The sequence below is a fragment of the Myotis lucifugus genome, unplaced genomic scaffold, assembly GCF_000147115.1.
Source record: "Myotis lucifugus unplaced genomic scaffold, Myoluc2.0 scaffold_182, whole genome shotgun sequence".
In the NCBI taxonomy this organism is placed as follows: domain Eukaryota; kingdom Metazoa; phylum Chordata; class Mammalia; order Chiroptera; family Vespertilionidae; genus Myotis; species Myotis lucifugus.
In genome coordinates this window covers 2,301,105-2,321,309 of record NW_005871230.1, presented here as the reverse complement: position 1 = coordinate 2,321,309, position 20,205 = coordinate 2,301,105, and the positions used below count along the sequence as shown (strand labels likewise).

At 44.4% G+C, this 20,205-nt stretch overlaps 1 protein-coding gene across 1 annotated transcript in view; it reads left to right on the top strand.

Moving 5' to 3' along the window:
* Window positions 1–20,205, top strand: part of GSTCD (glutathione S-transferase C-terminal domain containing) — a 138,652-nt gene that overhangs the window by 85,955 nt on the left and 32,492 nt on the right. Inside the window, 2 exon segments of the mRNA XM_006096597.3 lie at window positions 19,884–20,016; window positions 20,169–20,199. Of these exon segments, the coding sequence (XP_006096659.1) occupies window positions 19,884–20,016; window positions 20,169–20,199 (164 nt within the window).

Genomic DNA, 20,205 nt, shown 5'->3' with positions numbered 1-20,205 from the left:
AAGATAGTAAAGTTTACCAATATTTAACAGACAAATTGGTAGTCCTATATATATTAGGGTCACATTTAAAATATTTTGCTGCTAAGGTTTTGTGATTCCTGGGGTGGTAGAGATGGTCAATAGGAACACAGGCCCTGGAGTAAGACTGGCAAGATTCAAACCCTGGCTCTACCGTGGAGTAACCATGTGACTAAGGCAATTCATCTGACAGTGCCCACCTTGGGACAAAGCACTGAAATAATGAATAAACATGCTTAGTACATAGTGATTACTCAGTAGTGCTAGTGCCAGCAAATAAGGATACCCATTCAGTGACTTTATATATATTGGTGATGAGGGATGAGTATATATAATTATAATTTTCTTCCTCAAACATCACTAGCTCCTCTCCACCTGAAGACGGCACAGTTCCCATTATACGGAGTCCTTTTTCTCTTGTTTCCTATGGCTACCCTCTTGTTCAGATCTGAGTTTTATTACCCGCTCAATGAGACTTTTTCTGTCTACCTAATCTGAAATATTCACTGTCAATTTCAATTATATAATTTTATTTTAACCCTTTTCAGTCGTATTAAATTTGGACGTGGGTGTCGTACTGGTCGGAATTAATTTCCATTGAAAGAGCAGTGATACTTAACATGCAAGATTATGAAGGATAAACAAGGTTTATTAATTCTTTTTTGGAACTACGTCACTACTAGTAGAATCACTACAAACGTTATCACTTTCTACGTCAGAGTCAGTATTCAAGGTGCCAAAATAAAACTCTTCATCATTACTTTCAGATTCGCAGTACACTTCTTTCGGTAACTTTCTTTTTGCCATTTTGGAGTATTATTTTGAAATATCTTAACAAGCGAGAATGCCTAATTACAGTTAAACATAATTTGTAAAGCTTTATTTGAAATTCTGCGAAGTATCTCCGAAGCTTGTCGATTTCTTCACTCTCAAAAGGCGACTGACTCGCCACAGTGTTTTGCATGGCGAGTGTGGAACGACTGCGTTTGTTTATATATATATATTTTTTTTAATATATTTTATTGATTTTTTACAGAGAGGAAGGGAGAGAGATAGAGAGTTAGAAACATCGATGAGAGAGAAACATTGATCAGCTGCCTCCTGCACATCTCCCACTGGGGATGTGCCCACAACCCAGGCACATGCCCCTGACTGGAATCGAACCCGGGACCCCCCAGTCCGCAGGCCGACGCTCTATCCACTGAGCCAAACCAGTTTCGGCGTTTGTTTATATTGAGTTTCGATATCTCCGATTTGTCGGGGCAATGTTTTGGTTCGTGACAAGGTCGCTTAGACACTTAAGAGCTTTCAGAGAAATTATGAACTGATACATGAATGAATAGAGTTAAGATTCGTACGGTTCCTTGCTGTGGTGGCTGAGAGCAGACATACGACCGGAACGGTAAAAAAGCTTTGGTGGCTGAGAGTAGACAAACGACCGCAAAGGGTTAATTTTCTCTAAACGATTTATCACGTGATTTAATTTTTTCTGTTAGACTCCCTTCACTGGAATATAAGAATCTCCCTTGTTCTTCATTATGTCTGGCACCTTGGTCAAGGCCAGACATGTAAGTGCTCAAGAAATATTTGCTAATTTAAAATAATTACTCGGCAGAAGTTATAATGAAAGAATAAAAGAAAGGGAGGGAGATTCAAAATTCCAGTTCAGGAAAAAAATGTCCGTTCCTGCCTTCACCTGCCCTACCCAGCCCTGAATCTGGACCAATGTATCCATATGTCAGCAGACTCAGACCTCAGAACTGGTGGTTTCAAGGTAGCCTCTTGCTCTTTTAGAACTGTCATCTCTTGTGACTTAGGATAAGCCCTGGCTGCTGATCTCTCCCAGATGGCACAAGCTTCCTTTTTCTAGTACTTTATATTTCTACCTTTCCTTCAACCCTACTAATTGGACCTGTGCTAAAGACTACAGTTGCTGGACCTGTGTGGATATCAATACTTGCCCCAATTCAGTCCCTTTTTAATAGTTATTTGGTTAACTGTCCTCGTCCCTCCCCATGCCTATAGCTGAGTTAGTTCCCACAGGCTTTTTCTTGCCTTGTTGCTGAGATCCCACCATTCTTTAGTTAGGCCCACAAGGTTTAGGGTTATTCAATGGAGAAAAGGAACAGGAGGACTTGGAATTTGAGACTGCCTTTGAGATTCATACAATGCGTATGTGACTTGTAATGAATACCACTGCCTGGGAGTGTTAACTCTCAGGTGTTATAACCATTCTCTATTTGGTATTGTCATACTACCCAGCACCACTTCATATATAAGTGGGTGCCCCAGTAAATACTACTCTGGTATGGCAATCCTTACAAGCCCAATGTTAGGATGTCGTTCTGATGATCTATTGCTGTGTAAGTAACCTCTGCAAAGCTTAGTGCCTTTAAATTGCAACCCCTGATTTTATTCACAAATCTGCAAATTAGGTAGGGCTTGGTGGGGAAGCTTGTCTGCACAGCATCAGCTGGGAAGCTTGGCTTCCTTACATGGTGCTGTGTTCTCAAAAGACAGGAAGTGGAAGCTGCCAGAAGCAGGCAGTGTCGCTCTGTATACACTGGTCAAGTGATCCTGGAGCTCAGATCCAAGGGAGTAGACACAGCTTTTGATGGGTGTACCATATATTAACTATTAATTTTACCAAAGAATTTGGAACCATGTCACCTTAGATAGTCCACCATTTTCATTTATTTAATTACAAGACACAAAAAACCAAACAAGAAACCTGTGGGTCAGATTATAGTAGGAATGAGAATATTATGCACAAAGGAAGCTATTTTTAAAAATCACCTGACTCTGGAAAAGCTAGCACTGGCCACTTCGAGCTACTACATGTGTCAATTAGCCTAAATACTGTGAAACCCTCCACAGTGGAAGTCAGAATGGGGGGTTACTTGAATGATCGCAAAAAGTTAATGAAACTACTAGAATACTTTAATATTGTTAACTCAAGCCTTTGAAAGAGGAAGAAACAAATACCTAACCTATTTTTGTTCTAAAGCATTTCAATTTGGTCTTGTGGACAACTTGGAAGATACTGTGAACTTCTTTAGAAAACTGAATTCCAGAGCAAACTAATGTTTACTTGTGTGGCGTAAATAGTATTTGAATAAAATGAAAATATATGTATTCAATTAACTCTGGGATCTGGTATTCTGAAGTCAGAATGTTTAATTCATCTTGGAAGGGAAAAAATAACAAGAATAGGGAGGTTCTAAAATTCCCACTATCCAATGTAGCTAATCTCTTCTATAAACAAAGCAGAGGTTTTGATCTGGCAAATACTGTGACTATACTTTCCTCAACTTTCGTCCCCCATTTGCCTAAATATTTTTAGTTTCCAGCTTTTTAAAAGATGCTCTAAAAATAGATATAAGGGGTGACGGTACATGATATCTGTAGTCGGCATTTGCAGTATTGTAACATGCAAGATCTTCCCAATCTTTCATTTCTTTCCTCCTGCATAATCTGATTTTGCAACAAATTGATTGCTTGCCCTCTCCAAGTCACTTTTCTATAAAATAAAAAAGGTTGCTTATAGTCCCAAGGTGAGGAAATGGTCTCTTTCTGGAAAGGTGACACTCAAAGGTCATTTCATTAAACAGAGTGACCTACGAGACCCCCAAATAATGCCTTAGTGATATATTCCAAATGTTGAAGGTCAAAATTTAAATTGATCCTCTTTACTTGCAGGCCTGCTCTTGGAAATTTTATTTAGAGGGAAGACTGAAGTAAAATGCATTTTATGACTGACTCTGAAGGATTAATTTTTTCCCCCAAGATGTAATTACTAGGGAAATCCCTTACTTCTTCTCTAGAAACCATCTCATGTCCTTGAACTCTCACATATAAAAAAGTCACCAGCACTGAAACTGTGAAATCACAATGAATCAGTCATCTGTTTAAGAATTAGCAGATCATGTTGGAAAGAAGACTGAACCTAAAGTTAGAATTCCTTGGTTGGAGTCCCACCTTCGCCACTGGCTGCGTGTGTCTCCTAGCAAGTGCTGTTTGAGCAAACTTCTTTACTATTCAGTGTCCTCATTTGTAGAATAAGGACAATGTCATCCACTGTGGCAACCTGACAGAGTTCTGAGGTTAGACGATATATCAAATGTGCAAGCACTTCATAAATTTCAGAGCATCATGTAAATAGGAGGTATTATCAATCATTTTAAAAGCTTTGATAAAAATATATGGATTTTTATAAGTTATGGTTGTTAAAATCTATGTATATAAAAGGCTAAATGTCCATCCGACCAGTAGCTATGATGCGCACAGACCACCAGGGGGCAGATGCTCAACGCAGGAGCTGCCATGATGCACACTGGCCATCCTATATAATAAAAGGGTAATATGCAAATTGACCCTAACAGTGGAATGACCAGAATGACCGCTCGACCAGTCACTATGAGGCTCACTAACCACCTCTTGGTCCCTTTCCCCGGCTGCAGGCTCCGCTCACCCAACGGAAAACAGGGACCTGGGGTAGGTGGCGGTGGGGGCAGGGCCAGGGAGCGGGCAGAATGGCCAACCTCTTGGTTCTTCTCCCCAGGCAGCAGGCTCCGATCACCCAATAGCAAATGAGGAACCGGGGGTGGGTGGCAGGGGATGCAGGCAGCACCAGGCCAAAGCTCCCGCCCCGCAAGTAGCCCCACACACATAGGGCAACCCGCTGCAGGGGCGGGGCCCGCGAGCGGGCAGGAATGGCTGACCTCTCAGTCCCTTCCCCAGCCGTCAGGCTTCAATCACCCGATGCTGAACAGGGAACTGTGGGTGGGTGGTGGCGGGGGTTATGGCCGGTTGCGGGCAGCCAGGGAATATGTCCCTGATTGCAGGCCAGGCCTAGGGACTGTACCCTCGCATGAATTTGGGCCTCTAGTTTAAAAATAAACAAATAAACGGCACTATTGGCTTTTCCTAAATGGGACACAGGCCCACCACCACCCCGGAGCAACACCTCACCAAATCACAGCTAACGCTGCCAAGACCCCATGGTACAAAATGCGGCCCACAGCCTAGCCCAGCACTGTGGGCACCAGGTAATGATGTCACGTAGCAATGCCCGGCTTCCTCTCCCTAGCAACTCCTTCCTTGCAGTTTCTTCAGTCCAGGAACCCGACTTGCTTTATAGCTAGGTGCAAACATTTTACACTTTAACCAAATGTCTGTGAAGCATTTTCCCGTGCCTCATCTCATTTGTTCCTCACAAAAGTCCTGAAGTAGGTAGGTAAGAGACTTGGTAGAATCCTATTTTCTTTTCATTAGCTGGAAAACGGAGATTTAGAAAGTTTAGAACTTTGACCCAACTGAAAAGAAGTAAGAAATGGTGGAACTTGAAAATGACTTCAGATTTTCTCACTGCGCAGAATATAGTCAAACACTGCTGCAGTTAAATATTTTACCCTTTGTTCTTTCTGCATAATCTATAATAACTAGAGGCCCAGTGCATGAAATTTCATGCACTGAGGGGGGGCATCCCTCTGCGTGGCCTGCGCCCTCTCACAGTCCAGAACCCCTCACTCCTCACTCCTTGGCTCCTGCCACTGCCACTGAGCTCGCCAGCCATGAGCCCAGCTTCTGGCTTCTGGCTGAATGGCATTCCACCTGTGGGATCACACTGACCACCAGGGAGAAGCTCCTGCATTGAGCATATACCCCCTGGTGGTCAATGTGCGTCATAGCGACCTGTCCTGCCGATTTGCATATTAGCCTTTTATTATATAGGACTAGAGGCCCGGTGCACAAAAATTTGTGCACGCGGGGGGGGTGGTGGGGGGAGAGAATGTGGGTCCCCCCCCAGCCCGGCCTGTGCCCTTTCGCAGTCTGGGACCCCTCAGGAGATAACGATCTGATGGCTTAGGCCTGCTCCCGGGTGGCAGAGGGCACGCCCAATCCCTAGGTGCAGCCCCTGGTCAGGCTCAGAGCAGGGCCGATTGGGGAGTTGGGGCACTGCCCCCTGTCATGCACAGAGCAGGGCGGATCGGGAGATTGCGATGCCACCCTCAGCCACGCTCAGGGTAGGGCCGATTGGGGGGTTGGGGCACCGCCCCCTGTCAAACTCAAGGCAGGGTCGATGGGGAGGTTGCGGCACCACCCCCTGTCACACACAGAGCAGGGTCGATCAGGGGGTTGGGGAGCTCCCCCCTGTCATGCACAGAGCAGGGCCATCAGGGGGTTGAGGAGCTCCCCCGTCACTCACAGAGTAGGGCCGATAGGGGAGTTGGGGCACTGCCCCCTGTCACACACAGAGCAGGGCGGATCAGGAGGTTGGGGCGCTGCACCCTGTCACACTCAGGGCAGGGCCAATGGGGAGGTGATGGCTCTCCCCCGTCACACACAGAGCAAGGCCCGTGGAGGGGGCTTGGGGTGCCAACCTCTATCACCCACAGAGCAGGGCCGATCAGGGGATTGGGGCACTGCCACTGTCACACTCAGGGCAGGGCCGATGGGGAGGTTATGGCTCTACCCCGTCACACACACAGCAGGGCCTGTGGCGGGGGGGGGAGGGTTGGGGCACCGCCCTCTATCACCCACAGAGCAGGGCCGATCAGGGGGTTGGGGCGCTGCACCCTGTCACACACAGAGCAGGGCCCGTGGCGGGGGGGGCTTGGGGCGCCGCACCCTGTCACACACAGAGCCGCAGGGCGATCAGGGGATTGGGGAGCTCCCCCCATCAGGCACAGAGCAGGGTTAATCAGGGGGTTGGGGTGCCTTCCCCTGTCACTCACAGAGCCGCAGGGCGATCAGGGGGTTTGGGCGCTGCCCCCTGTCACTCTGATCCCGGTGCCGGGAGGCCTCACTGCTCCGCTGATCCCGGTGTTGGGAGGCATATTACCCTTTTACTATATAGAATAGAGGCCTGGTGTGCGGGTGGGGGCTGGCTGGTTTGCCCTGAAGGGTGTCCTGGATCAGGGTGGGGGTCCCCACTGGGGTGCCTGGCCAGGCTGGCTGAGGGGCTGAGGGCTGTTTTCTGGCTGGCGGGTGACTGAAGCTCCCAACCGCTCCTTTTTTTCTTTCTTTCTTTTTTTTTTTATTCTGGGCCAGCTTTAGCTCTGAGGCCTCGCTGCTGAAAACATTGATACAATGTTGCGGTCAGGCTGGCTGAAGCCCGGCTGACTGAAAGCCAGTTCCTGGGGTTTTGTTTAGCTTTTATATTTGCAACATAGTTGCTTAGAGTTGCAGCTGAGAGGCTGGCAGCGGCAGGCGAGGAACGTTGGAGTCCACCGTCACTGGAGCAAGCAAGCCTCCCTGCTCGCTTCAGTGCATGGCTGCCGGCCGCCATCTTGGCTGACAGTTAATTTGCATAAGGATATACTGATTAGCCAATGGGAAGGGTAGCGGTCGTACGCTAATTACCATGCTTCTCTTTTATTAGTGTAGATAATCCGCTTCATGTTGATATTTACTGCTGTGTTGCTGACAGTTACCTGAGAAGTTGGGGTGCTTCTCTTGGCTGGAAAAAGTTTAGCTAAATCAGAAAGCAAGTCTAATTAAGCAAATTTATTCTATATTTATAAAAGGCTAACTTGAGTCACGCATGTGTGATACTTATAAAGATCTCACCAATTGCACATGTGTGTTTCGAATTGTCATTGTCCATCATGAATTTGGTTGACACTTCTATTATAGAGAAAGGGCAAATAGTGATACTAAAATGTTTTTTCTAATTAATTTTCTTTCAATGTGCATGAATCTGTGCACTGAGACACTAGTTTCATTATAAATACACTAGAGGCCCAGTGCACAAAAATCTGTGCACTTGGGGGGGGGCGGGGAATCCCTCAGCCCGGTTTGTGCCCTCTTGCAGTCTGGGACCCCACGGGGGATGACCACCTGCTGGCTTAGGCCTGCTCCCCAGGGGATTGGGCCTAAGATGGCAATCAGACATCCCTCTGGCAGCCCGGCAGCCCTCGGGGGATGTCCACTTGCCAGCGGGGAGCAGACCTAAGCTGCAGTCAGACATCCTTAGCGCTGCTGAGGAGGCAGGGGAGGCTCCCACCACCACTGCTATACTGGCACCCATCAGCCTGGCTTGTGGCTGAGCAGAGCTCCCTCATGTGGGAGCGCACTGACCACCAGAGAGCAGCTCCTGCATTGAGCGTCTGCCCCCTGGTGGTCAAGCGTGTGTCATAGTGACCAGTCAATCCCAGTCTTTCTGCTGTTAGGGTCAGTTTGCATATTACCCTTTTACTATATAGGATAGAGGCCTGTTGCATGGGTGGGGGCCGACTGGTTTGCCTTGAAGGGTGTCCTGGATCAGGGTGGGGGTCCCGCTTGGGTTCCTGGCCAGCCTGGGTGAGGGGCTGATGGCTGTTTTCAGGCTGGCCACACCCCCTTTAGGGTGGGGGTCCCCACTGGAGTGCCTGGCCAGTCTGGGTGAGGGACTGAGGCCCGTTTTCAGGCTGGCCAGCGACTGAAGTTCCCTCTCCTTTTTTTCTTTTTTTATTATTCTTGGATTTATTTACCTTCTATAATTGAAACATTGTTGCCGTCACTGGCCCTCCCAGCTCTGAGGTTGCAGCCGGCTGAAAGCTGGTATCTGGGGTTTGTTTAGCTCAGGGGTGGGCAAACTTTTTGACTCGAGGGCCACAATGGGTTCTTAAACTGGACCGGAGGGCCGGAACAAAAGCATGGATGGAGTGTTTGTGTGAAGTAATATAAATTCAAAGTAAACATCATTACATAAAAGGGTATGGTCTTTTTTTTTTTTAGTTTTATTCATTTCAAACGGGCCGGATCCAGCCCGCAGGCTGTAGTTTGCCCACGGCTGGTTTAGCTTCTATAATTGAAACATTGTTGCTTTCGGGCTCAGAGCCGGGCCGTGGCAGGCGGGAACCTTGGCTTCCTCCATCACTGGAGCAAGCAAGCTTCCTGCTCACTTCAGCTGCGTGGCTGCCAGCCGCCATCTTTGTTGGCAGTTATTTTTCATATCGCCCTGATTAGCCAGTGGGAAGCGTAGCGGAGGTATGGTTAATTACCCTTTTTGTCTTTTATTAGATAGGATTGTACAGTGTGGTTAAAAAGACATATTTTCTAAGCTCAAAAAAGCAAGGAAACTAAGGAATATACATCTTTGTGTCCCTAACATTGTCTAGAACAGTTCTGTGTAAGTCAAGTTTATTGGTTTAATAATTGATTGAGAAAGATATTTGTGAAGTCATTATTCCTCAATTTACAGAGGAATCAATTGGCCTTTTTAACATTTTGAATTTCCAGTTAAAAATTATTGAATGGTCCTGGCTGGTGTGGCCTAGTTGATTGGGCTGCACTGAAAGGTTGCCAGTTGGATTCCTGGTCAGGGCACATGCCCAGTTAGAGAGCTTGATCAGAGGGTGTGCGGGAGGCAGCAGATCGCTCTCCCTCTCCCTCTCCCTCTCCCTCTCCCTCTTCCCCTCCCTTCCTCTCTCTAAAAATTAATTTTAAAATCTTTAGAAAATATTGAATGCTCAATATACATAACAAAACTATCAGGGTAAAAATACCATCACGCTATTACTCTGCTTTTGATTTCATAGACAGCACTGTGTGAATGGACTGGGGAGGGAGGAAGAGGGGAAATAATATCAGATGTTTAGTATCCACTATTGTAAGAATATTGTCACTGTGACATCAGTATGGCTAAGGGGATAAATGATGCTAGCCTGCAACTAGCTTTAAAATGGTAAATCGAAAGAACTATTATAAATTTTTAGTATTTCCAACAACTCATCTCTAAAGTTTAAAACAAAGTTGCCCTAGCCTAAATTGTAAACTTTACATTGCTGCTTAGTTTCTTGCATCTTCTCATAAATTTCTTTAGGGATTTTGTTACTGCCTTTCTAGCTTTTGATATAGCTTTAAAATGGCTGCTTTTGTATTTCCTCACAAAATTATCAGAACACTATTTCATAGTTGACTTTTTTTTTTAACTACTTCAACAAATACTGGCATAGAATTGATATCTACCTTATTTCATACTGAGTACCTGCACAAGTTAGGATACCGCCCTGAAATTCAGTTTGTCATAATTGCAGAGAAAATTCATTAAACTTTCAATAAACTCATGTTATGTCCCTGTCAACCTCCTAATACATTTTCCATTTAATTGGACCCAAGTTTTTGTAGTTCCAGGAAATATTATCTGTATCTATTTCAGGGAGACAGAAGCAATTTTAGCTAATGGTTTTATTTTTGGTATGTTATAATTAATTGTGCCTAGATATTACTTTATATGTTCTTATTTTTATTGAGATATGATTGACATACATTATATTAGTTTCAATTGTACCATATAATGATTGACTATCTGTATATATTTTTAAATGATTATCACAGTAAGTCTAGTTAACATCTGTCACCATATCCAGTCACAGAAAATCTACTTTCTTAGCAACTTTCATGTATACAATACAATATTATTACATACCCATGACTTACAGATTTTATAACTGAAAGTTTATACCTTTGACTCTTTTTTTTTTTAAATATATTTTATTGATTTTTTTACAGAGAGGAAGGGAGAGGGACAGAGAGTTAGAAACATCGATGAGAGAGAAACATCGATCAGCTGCCTCCTGCACACCCCCAACTGGGGATATGCCCGCAACCCAGGTACATGCCCTTGACCAGAATCGAACCTGGGACCTTTCAGTCTGCAAGTCGACGCTCTATCCACTGAGCCAAACCGGTTTCGGCCCTTTGACTCTCTTCACCCATTTCTCCTCCACCCCTTTCCTCCTATCTCTGGCAACAACCCATGTAAGTGAGATAATACAGTGTTTGTCTTTATCCGTTATTCAGAAAGGAAAGAATATATACATATATATATATATAGCAGAAAACTGGCAGGCTGGCAAACTGACAGGGTCCAGAGCATTAGAGGCCTGGCTTTTATGCCAAGAAGTCAAAAGTTCTTTCTTAAAGCAGAGGGGAACCTTTAGTATATAAGTCTAATCTACGCTAATAAAAGACAAACATGCAAATTGACTGTACCTTCGCTACACCTTAAGCCATGCCCACCAGCCAATCAGAGCGACTATATGCAAATTAACCCAACCAAGATGGCAGCTGGCAGCCACGGAGCTGGAGCAGGCAGGAGGCTTGGTTGCCCCAATGATGGAGGAAGCCAAGCTTCCCGCCTTCCGCGGCGGCTCTGAGCTCCACTCAAAGCAACAAAGTTTCAATTATAGAAGATAAACCCCAGATACCTGCTTTCAGCCGGCCATGGCCATGGAGCTGGAGCGAGTAGTAGGTATGGGTTGCCCCTGGTGATGGAGGAAGCCAAGCTTCCCTCCTGCCCGCCCTGGCTGGCTCTGAGCTCCCCTAAAGGCTACAAAGTTTCAATTATAGAAGGTAAATAAATCCCAGAATTAAAAAAAAATAATAACAACAATAAAAGGAGAGGCTGGGAGCGTCCATCACTGGAGGGGCTTGGCCAGCCTGAAAACGGCCCTCAGCCCCTCACCCAGACTGGCCAGGCACCCCAGTGGGGACCCCCCACCCTAAAGGGGGTGTGGCTAGCCTGAAAACAGCCATCAGCCCTTCACCCAGGCTGGCCAAACCTCCATGGGGTGAGGGTCCCCACTGGGGAGGGGGGCTTGACCAGTCTGCTAACAGTCATCAGCCCCTCACCCAGGCTGGCCAGGCACCCCAGTGGAGACCCCTACCATGAAGGGGGTGTGACCAGCCTGTAAACACCCATCAGACCCTCACCCAGGCTGGCCAGGAACCCAAGCGGGACCCCCACCCTGATCCAGGACACCCTTCAAGGCAAACCAGCCGGCCCCCACCTGTGCACCAGGGCTCTATCCCATATAATAAAAGGGTAATATGCAAATTGACCCTAACAGCAGAACGACTGGGAATGACTGGTCACTATGACACACACTGACCACCAGGGGGCAGATGCTCAATCCAGGAGCTGTCCCCTGGTGGTCAGTGCGCTCCCACAGGGGGAGCTCTGCTCAGCCTCAAGCCAGGCTGATGGCTGCCAGCACAGCGGTGGTGGCAGGAGCCTCTCCCACCTCCTCAGCTGCACTAAGGATGTCCGACTGCAGCTTATGTCTGCTCCCTGCTGGTAAGTGGACATCCCCCGAGGGCTGCCGGGCTGCCAGAGAGATGTCTGACTGCCAGCTTAGGCCCGATCCCCCAGGGAACGGGCCTAAGCCAGCAGGTGGACATCCTCCGAGGGGTCCCAGACTGCAAGAGGGCATAGGCCAGGCTGAGGGACCCCCCCGAGTGCACAAATTTTTGTGCACTGGGCCTCTAGTGTGTATAAAAGCACCCAACACTTTTCCTTTTCCTACTAAGCTATAACAAGCAAAGTACTTTGGTGTTTCAGAGTAGGAAACAAAAAAATTAAGAGCCTAATCTTGAGCATAATTTATTAGACTGAGCAGGTGTCCTGGTTGCACATGTGCGCAATTTCCATCCATGGTTTTTATTTTGTTTTGCCTTATTGAGTGATAAAAAAAAATGCTAGTTTTCTAATATGGCTCTTCCTTAGGCTTAAAAACTGGCTTCTTACCCAGCCGGCATTGCTCAGTGGTTGAGCATCAACCTATGAACCAGGAGGTCGCGGTCCAATTCCCCTTCAGAGCACATGCTTGGATTGTGGGCTCAATCCCCAGTAAGGGGCATGCAGGAGTCAGCCACAATGATTCTCTCTTATCATTGATGTTTCTATCTCTCTCCCTCTCTCTTTCTCTCTGAAATTAATAAAAAAATATTTTTTTTTATAAAAATGGCTTCTTTACCTTTGTACTTTCTTTCTGGGCAGCGCAGAGTTGTTCAATCATCAGTTTCCTCCGCACGTGAATAGACAAGAAGACTTCAATGTGGGAGAATTACATCCTGGAACAAGTGAAGTCACTTGTATCAAAACATTTGATTCTTGAGGGTGTTTTTTTTTTTCCTGGTGACACGTAAAGAATCATGATTTTTAGCCAAGCTAAAAATAGGTTATAATTTATGCTTGTATATGGTACCTTGGGCACAAGAATATTGGCTATAAATCAAATTTGATTTTTTAATTAATGCCTTATCTTAAAATACCACTTTCTTACCTCGTTCAATGTATTTGAGATCCTGTTCATGGTTCTAGGAGCTTCATAATATTTATAAAACTGGAATGGGAAAGAGGAATGCTTTATTAGAGTTTTCCATAAAGCATCTGAGCATAATTTTTAGCTTACTCTGTGAATAGTATGTGCAGCTTAATAGTCTCTCTATTTAAACACAACCCTGAAAAGTACTTTGCCTTCGACCTTCATTTCAGCCCAGATCCCTTATATGTGAAGATGCAATCTTAGCAAGAGACACAGATCTTCATCAACATTTGCTCTTGGAAGAGACCTAAGAAAGTTAGGTAATTCTAAATGAATAATAGAAATATGATACAGAACTTGCTATTAGATATTCCACTAAATAAATTTTCTTCTCATTCTTAACAAAAGATAATTCCCTTTGACTTTCTATTATGAAAATCCTTTGACAAAGAATTGTTAAGAAATCTACAAACACAAAAAAGACTAAAATGCTTGTGCTCATTCCTTGCTGTACAGTGGCTCCATTTAATAGTAGCATTTGTGACTCAAGCCCTCCCAAGGGCTCAAAAGTATTTTCCATTTTTGCATTCTGACCACCTGCTTTCTCATCCCCTTATTTGTTCTTATTCTTCCTCCTCCAAATAAAAACTGCACTGCCATAAAAAAAATAAGTTGGACCTGTTTGGTGTGGCTCAGTTAGTTGAGCACATCTGTGCACTAAAAAGTCACCAGTTGGATTCCCAGTCAGGGCACATGCCCAGGTTGCGGGCTCCATCCCGTCTGGGCACGTGTGGGAGGCAGCCGATTGATAGTTCTCTCTCACATTGATGTTTCTCTCTCTCTCTCTCTCTCTCTCTCTCTCCCTCTCCCTCTCCCTCTCCCTCCCCCTCTCCCTCCCCCTCTCCCTCTCCCTCTCCCTCTCCCTCCCTCCCTTTCACTTCCTCTCTAAAATCAATAAAACTATTTTAAAAAATAAGTTAGAGATATGAATGGATGGGTAGAGAGATTAGAGAGATGGATAGATGAATACAAGTGTAATAAACCAAGTATGGTAAGTTGCTAATGGCAGAATTAAGGTGGAGTTTATAGAGGTGTCCATTGTAAGATTATTTCAAGTTTGCTATGTGTTTGAAAACTGTCATAAAATTTCTGGTTATCCACAAAGGGTAAGCTGACAGAGCCTTTCACTTATTCTGTGTTTAAATTTTTTTATAATTATACTAGAGGCCCAATGCATGAAATTCGTGCAAGAGTAGGCCTTCCTTCCCTCAGCTGCCTGCATGGGCTTCCTTCTGGCACCCGGGACCCGGGCTTTCCCCCAGCCGCCCGCAGGCATCCAGGACCCAGGCTTCCCTTGCAGCCCCAGCTTCATTCCAGAAGGTTGTCCAGAAGGATGTGCAGTCTAATTAGCATATTATGCTTTTATTATTACATATTTTTATTTTTTAATATATTTTTATTGATTTCAAAGAAGAAAAGAGAGGGAGAGAGAGATGGAAACATCACTGATGAAAGAGAATCATTGATTGGCTGCCTCCTGCACACCTCTCTGGGGATTGAGCCTGCAACCTGGGCATGTGCCCTGACCCCAAATCGAACTGTGACTTCCTGGTATATAGGTCAACGTTCAACCACTGAGCCACCACAGCCAGGCTATAATTATATTTTTAGAGAAAAATGAAAATATTTCTTTTTACAGCTACATGAAATTGTTTTCACAAATAGAGTCACCAGACTTTTGATTTAAAAGCACTTTGTGCTTGAAATCTGGCCATGCTAAATAATTAAGAATGTGCACAACTCATTACAATAGGAAACTGGTTACATAAGTAATGGTATATATACTGAATGAAATACTATGCAACTATTAAAACATCCTATCTAATAAAGTGGGAATATGCAAATTGACCATCACACCCTCACAAATATGGCGGCGCCCATAGCCACAAGATGGCTGCGCCCAGTCCCCTTAGTCCCGCTGGAGTCTTCCAGTCCTTTCAGCTCTGCCGGCAGCGAGCAGGCAAGCAGGCCCCGCAGAGAGCAGACAGCAGGCCCCTTAGAGAGCAGAGAACCATGGGGAGCGGGCTTAAGCCGTCAGTAGGACATACCCTGAGTGCTCCTGGATTGGAGAGGGTGCAGGTTGGGCTGAGGGACCCACCCCCTCCCCATGCACGAATTTCGTGCACCGGGCCTCTAGTATAGTAGAAAGATAAATGCACAGATGTGGAAAGATTTGTAATATTTTATGTGCTGTCTAGAAAATGATGGATTTATGGACATGACTAGAAGAACATATATATACACACTAGAGGCCTGGTGCACGATATGTGCACGAGTGGGGTCCCTCAGCCTGGCCTGTGGACATATCCCTAGGGGTACCAGATTGCGAGAGGATGCAGGCCAGACTGAGGGATTCCACTGGTGCACAATTGGGGCCATGGAGGGACCACGGGAGGTCACCAGGGTGTGTCTGGCCTGTCTCACCCAGTCCCAATCAGCCAGACCCCAGCAGCAAGCTAACCTACCAGTTGGTGGAGCGTCTACCCCCTGGTGGTCAGTGCACATCATAGCGATTGATTGGATGGTCAAATGGATGGTCGGACACTTAGCATATTAGGCCTTTTTATATAGGAGATTATATATATATATATATATATATATATATCACCTCTGAATTATGAGCTTATAAATCTTTTTTTCTTATATAGATCTTTTTTATCCATGCTTTCTATTTTTTCCTAAAATAAAAGTTTTCAAATGTTTTTACTTTAGTCACATAAGAAGAAAAACAGAAAAGAGAAGAAAAAAAACATACTATTTTTCTGTGAAAATGGAGCAGGGAAACCTTGGTGTCTATAAATAATATTTGATCAAGCAAAAAAGATTATCTGGGTTTTTAATCTATATCACTGAAATATGCTCTTATATTTTCTTAATCTTGCTTTTATTTTTTTAAAAAGTACATTTGAAGCTTGTAAAAACAAGTAATTTCATTCATTCTTCTGAAGATATATTCATGGGCTTGACTAATGGCTTTTGAAAGTTCAGATGTTTTCATGCTGCTAGGCCCAAGGCATTTCATACTTGGAAATACCCTATCTCTAATCTCTAATTGCATTAAATTTCTGTGTCTGACTCATGAGGAAAACACTTCGAAGCAGAAAGGGGAAAATCCAGTTTCTCTCTAAATATAATAACCATTGACATATTTCAGACAATGCGACACCTATGTTTAAAGAGTCCTAATCAGAAGAATCAAGTTTAAGGATGGGCCAGTTACAAAAAAAAAAAAAAAAAAGGTTTTATTTATTATAGATCTACTTTCTCCAAGGAGATTTAAGAATGTGCTGAAATTAGGTAATTTTTACAATAGGCCTCTATGGTTATTAATCCAGAAAGCATGTACTTTGTTTATGACCTGAACTTAATGTTTCACATGTTGTGTTCTTTCCTTTTTTTTAATTTTAACATTAGTTTTTTTTATTATTAATAAATCTTTATTGTTCAGATTATTACAATTGTTCCTCTTTTTACCTCTCATAGCTCCCCTCCACCCGGTTCCCAACCCACCCCCTACCCTTACCCGCCCCCCCACTGTCCTCGTCCATAGGTGTACGATTTTTTTCAGTCTCTTACCTCACCCCCCACACCCGCTCCCCCCTCTGAGAATTGTTAGTCCACTCCCTTTCTATTGCCCCTGATTCTATTCTATTCACCAGTTTATTCTGTTCATCAGATTTTTTTATTCACTTGATTTTTAGATTCACTTGTTGATAGATATATATTTGTTGTCACTTTGTTGTTCATAATTTTTATCTTTACCTTTTTCTTCTTCTTCCTCTTCTTAAAGAATACCCTTCAGCATTTCATATAATACTGGTTTGGTGGTGATGAACTCCTTTAGCTTTTTCTTATCTGTGAAGCTCTTTATCTGACCTTCAATTCTAAATGATAGCTTTGCTGGGTAGAGTAATCTTGGTTGTAGGTTCTTGCTATTCATCACTTTGAATATTTCTTGACACTCCCTTCTAGCCTGCATAGTTTCTGTTGAGAAATCAGCTGACAGTCGTATGGGTACTCCCTTGTAGGTAACTAACTGTTTTTTTTTCTTGCTGCTTTTAAGATTCTCTCTTTGTCTTTTGCCCTTGGCATTTTAATTATGATGTGTCTTGGTGTGGTCCTCTTTGGATTCCTCTTGTTTGGGGTTCTTTGCGCTTCCTGGACTTGTAAGTCTATTTCTTTCACCAGGTAGGGAAAGTTTTCTGTCATTATTTTTTCAAATAGGTTAACAATATCTTGCTCTCTCTCTTCTTCTGGCACCCCCATAATTCAGATGTTGGTACGCTTGAAGTTGTCCCAGAGGCTCCTTACACTACCTTCATATTTTTGGATTCTTTTTTCTTTTTGCTTTTCCAGTTGGGTGTTTTTTGCTTCTTCATATTTCAAATCTTTGACTTGATTCTTGGGGTCCTCTAGTCTGCTGTTGGATCTCTGTATATTATTCTTTATTTCAGTCAGTGTATGCTTAATTTCTAATCGGTCCTTTTTCATATCCTTGAGGGTCTCACTATATTTCTGGGAGGTTTCTAGAAGATTCTTGAGTAACCTTATAACCGTGGTTTTGAACTCTATATCCAGTAGTTTGCTTTCCTCCATTTCTGCCATTTGTGACCTGTTTCTTTGTCTCCGCATTTTTTATGCTTCCCTATGTTAATAGAGTGGCTTTGTGTGCTAGGTGTCCTATAGTGCCCAGGCTCAGCCTCCCCAGTCACCTGAGGTGGATGCTCTTGATGCACCCCTTTGTGGGCTGTGTGCACAGTCTTGTTGTAATTAAGCCTTGATTGCTGTTGGTATCACTGGGAGGAATTGACCACCAGGGCAATTGGCTGTGAGGACCAGCTGTGTCTACAGTGGGAGAACTTCTGTGCTGTAGACACCCTTATGGGGCAGGACTTGCTTCAGTGGGGCTTTGCTGCTCACTGAGTCTGCCCCTTAAGTGTGTCGCTTATGGATATGAAGAGTTGTATTCTGGTATGTTCTCACACTGACCACTGGGTAGATGGGCTCTTGGATGTCCAAGGAGGTGCAAAGTCACCCACTGCCTGAGGCCACCCAGCAGGAGCTACAGAGAGATCTTCAGATTCCTCCTCTTTGTTTGGGGTTTGGAAGTGCTCCGATGAGGCCCAGCTGTGAAGCAATGAAGGCTTCTGTCAAGCCTTAGTCCATCTTTTGGAAGCTTTGGCGCACTTTGACCCAGCAGCAGTTTGTTAGGTTTTAGATTGCAAAAGAATAGGCCATTCATATGCAAAAGCCTCTGCTCTCAGCTTGGGTGGGGTTGTAAATTGGGTGGGGATGGGTCTCAGGGAATGACGGGGTGGTGCAAACAGCAATGGCTGCCAGTCCGCCCTGCCTCTGAGAAGTCCCCGGGTCTCTGTGTCCCGTGCCCTGTGCAGGAACAATGATCGCTGCAAGCACCTCTGCGAGAAAGCCACCCTCATGTTCCTGTCCCGATGCCAGACAGTCCAGTTTCTCCCCATATGAGTCTGGGTCTGGAACTAGAGTTCAGAGCAATCGGGAGCTTGTATCTCCCTCCCAATTGAAAAAGACAACAGCGTATCCAGTTGCCAGCCCGTTTCCGCGCATGGCTCTGTACCTTAGCACTTCCGTACCTCCTACCCATCTCAATGCACTTTTCTCTTTCCTTCTAGTTGTAGAAGTTCCACTCAGCCAGCCTTCCTGTGGTTCTGGATAATATCTGTTTTGTCTTTTAGTTGTAGTTTTGATGTGGTTGTGTGAGGCAGCAAGTACAAGTGTGTACCTATGCCGCCATCTTGTTTCCTCCTCTGTGTTCTTTCTTTAAAACACTTTTTTCATAGATTTTCTGCCACTATGTATTGAAAGAAAAGTTGGATAAGACTAAAGTAAGAATTCCTTCTTTTTTACCGCAGCATAGTATTCCATTGTGTAGATGTACCACAGGTTTTTAATCCACTCATCTGCTGATGGGCACTTATGCTGTTTCCAAATCTTAGCTATTGTAAATTGTGCTGCTATGAACATAGGGGTGCATATATCCTTTCTGATTGGTGTTTCTAGTTTCTTGGGATATATTTCTAGAAGTGGGATCACTGGGTCAAATGGGAGTTCCATTTTTAGTTTTTTGAGGAAACTCCATACTGTTCTCCACAGTAGCTGCACCAGTCTGCATTCCCACCAGCAGAGCACAAGGGTTCCTTTTTCTCTGCATACTCACCAGCACTTGTCATTTGATGATAACCATTCTGACAGGTGTGATTGGAGAGCATTATGCTAAGCGAAGTAAGCCAGTCAGAGAAAGATAAATATCACATGATCTCACTCATTTATGGAATATAATGAACATAAACTGATGAACAAAAACAGATCCAGAGGCAGAGAGGCATCGATCAGACCGTCAAACCTCAGAGGGTAGGCAGGGGAGGGTGGGGGTAAGGAGGAGAGATCAACCAAAGGACTTGTATGCATGCATATAAGCCTAACTAATGGACACAGACACCAGGGGGGTGAGGGCATGAGTGGGGGATGTGAGAGAACAATGGGGGGATAATGACACATATGTAATACCTTAATCAATAAAGAGAGAAAAATATATAAAAAAATTTTAAAAGACTGAAGTAAAAATAGAGTTCATTTCTGAGTTCCAGTTCTCTAGTTTCTCCTAGTGGGTTATACAGAATTTGTAGTTTTTTTATCTATTCACCCCTCTTCCTGCATGCTAGTAGTCTATTCTACTAGTGTCTTCTCAACCCCACAGAATACACATTTCATTTTCTTCACCTCTTGTCTTTCCAGGTAAAATGTCCAGTGATCGAGCATTGAGGAAGCAGCAACAGTTAAACAACCTTGTGTATGTGGTGACAAATCAGGCCAAACCTGGCGATAGAATTGTGGATTTCTGCAGCGGTGGGGTATGATATCTCTTCATGTATCTTTTTAGTCTTTCCAAGACTATGTGACTTTATAATTACATTCAAGGGACATGGTTTTATTTGGGCAAGATTGTTAATCCTCAGGGAATGAGCAGAAACCTTAGGGGACAAACTTTTACTTGTGGTCTTTTTCCCTGCCTCTTTTTAGGGGTCACCTTGGGATTATGCTCCCTCATATTGCTGCC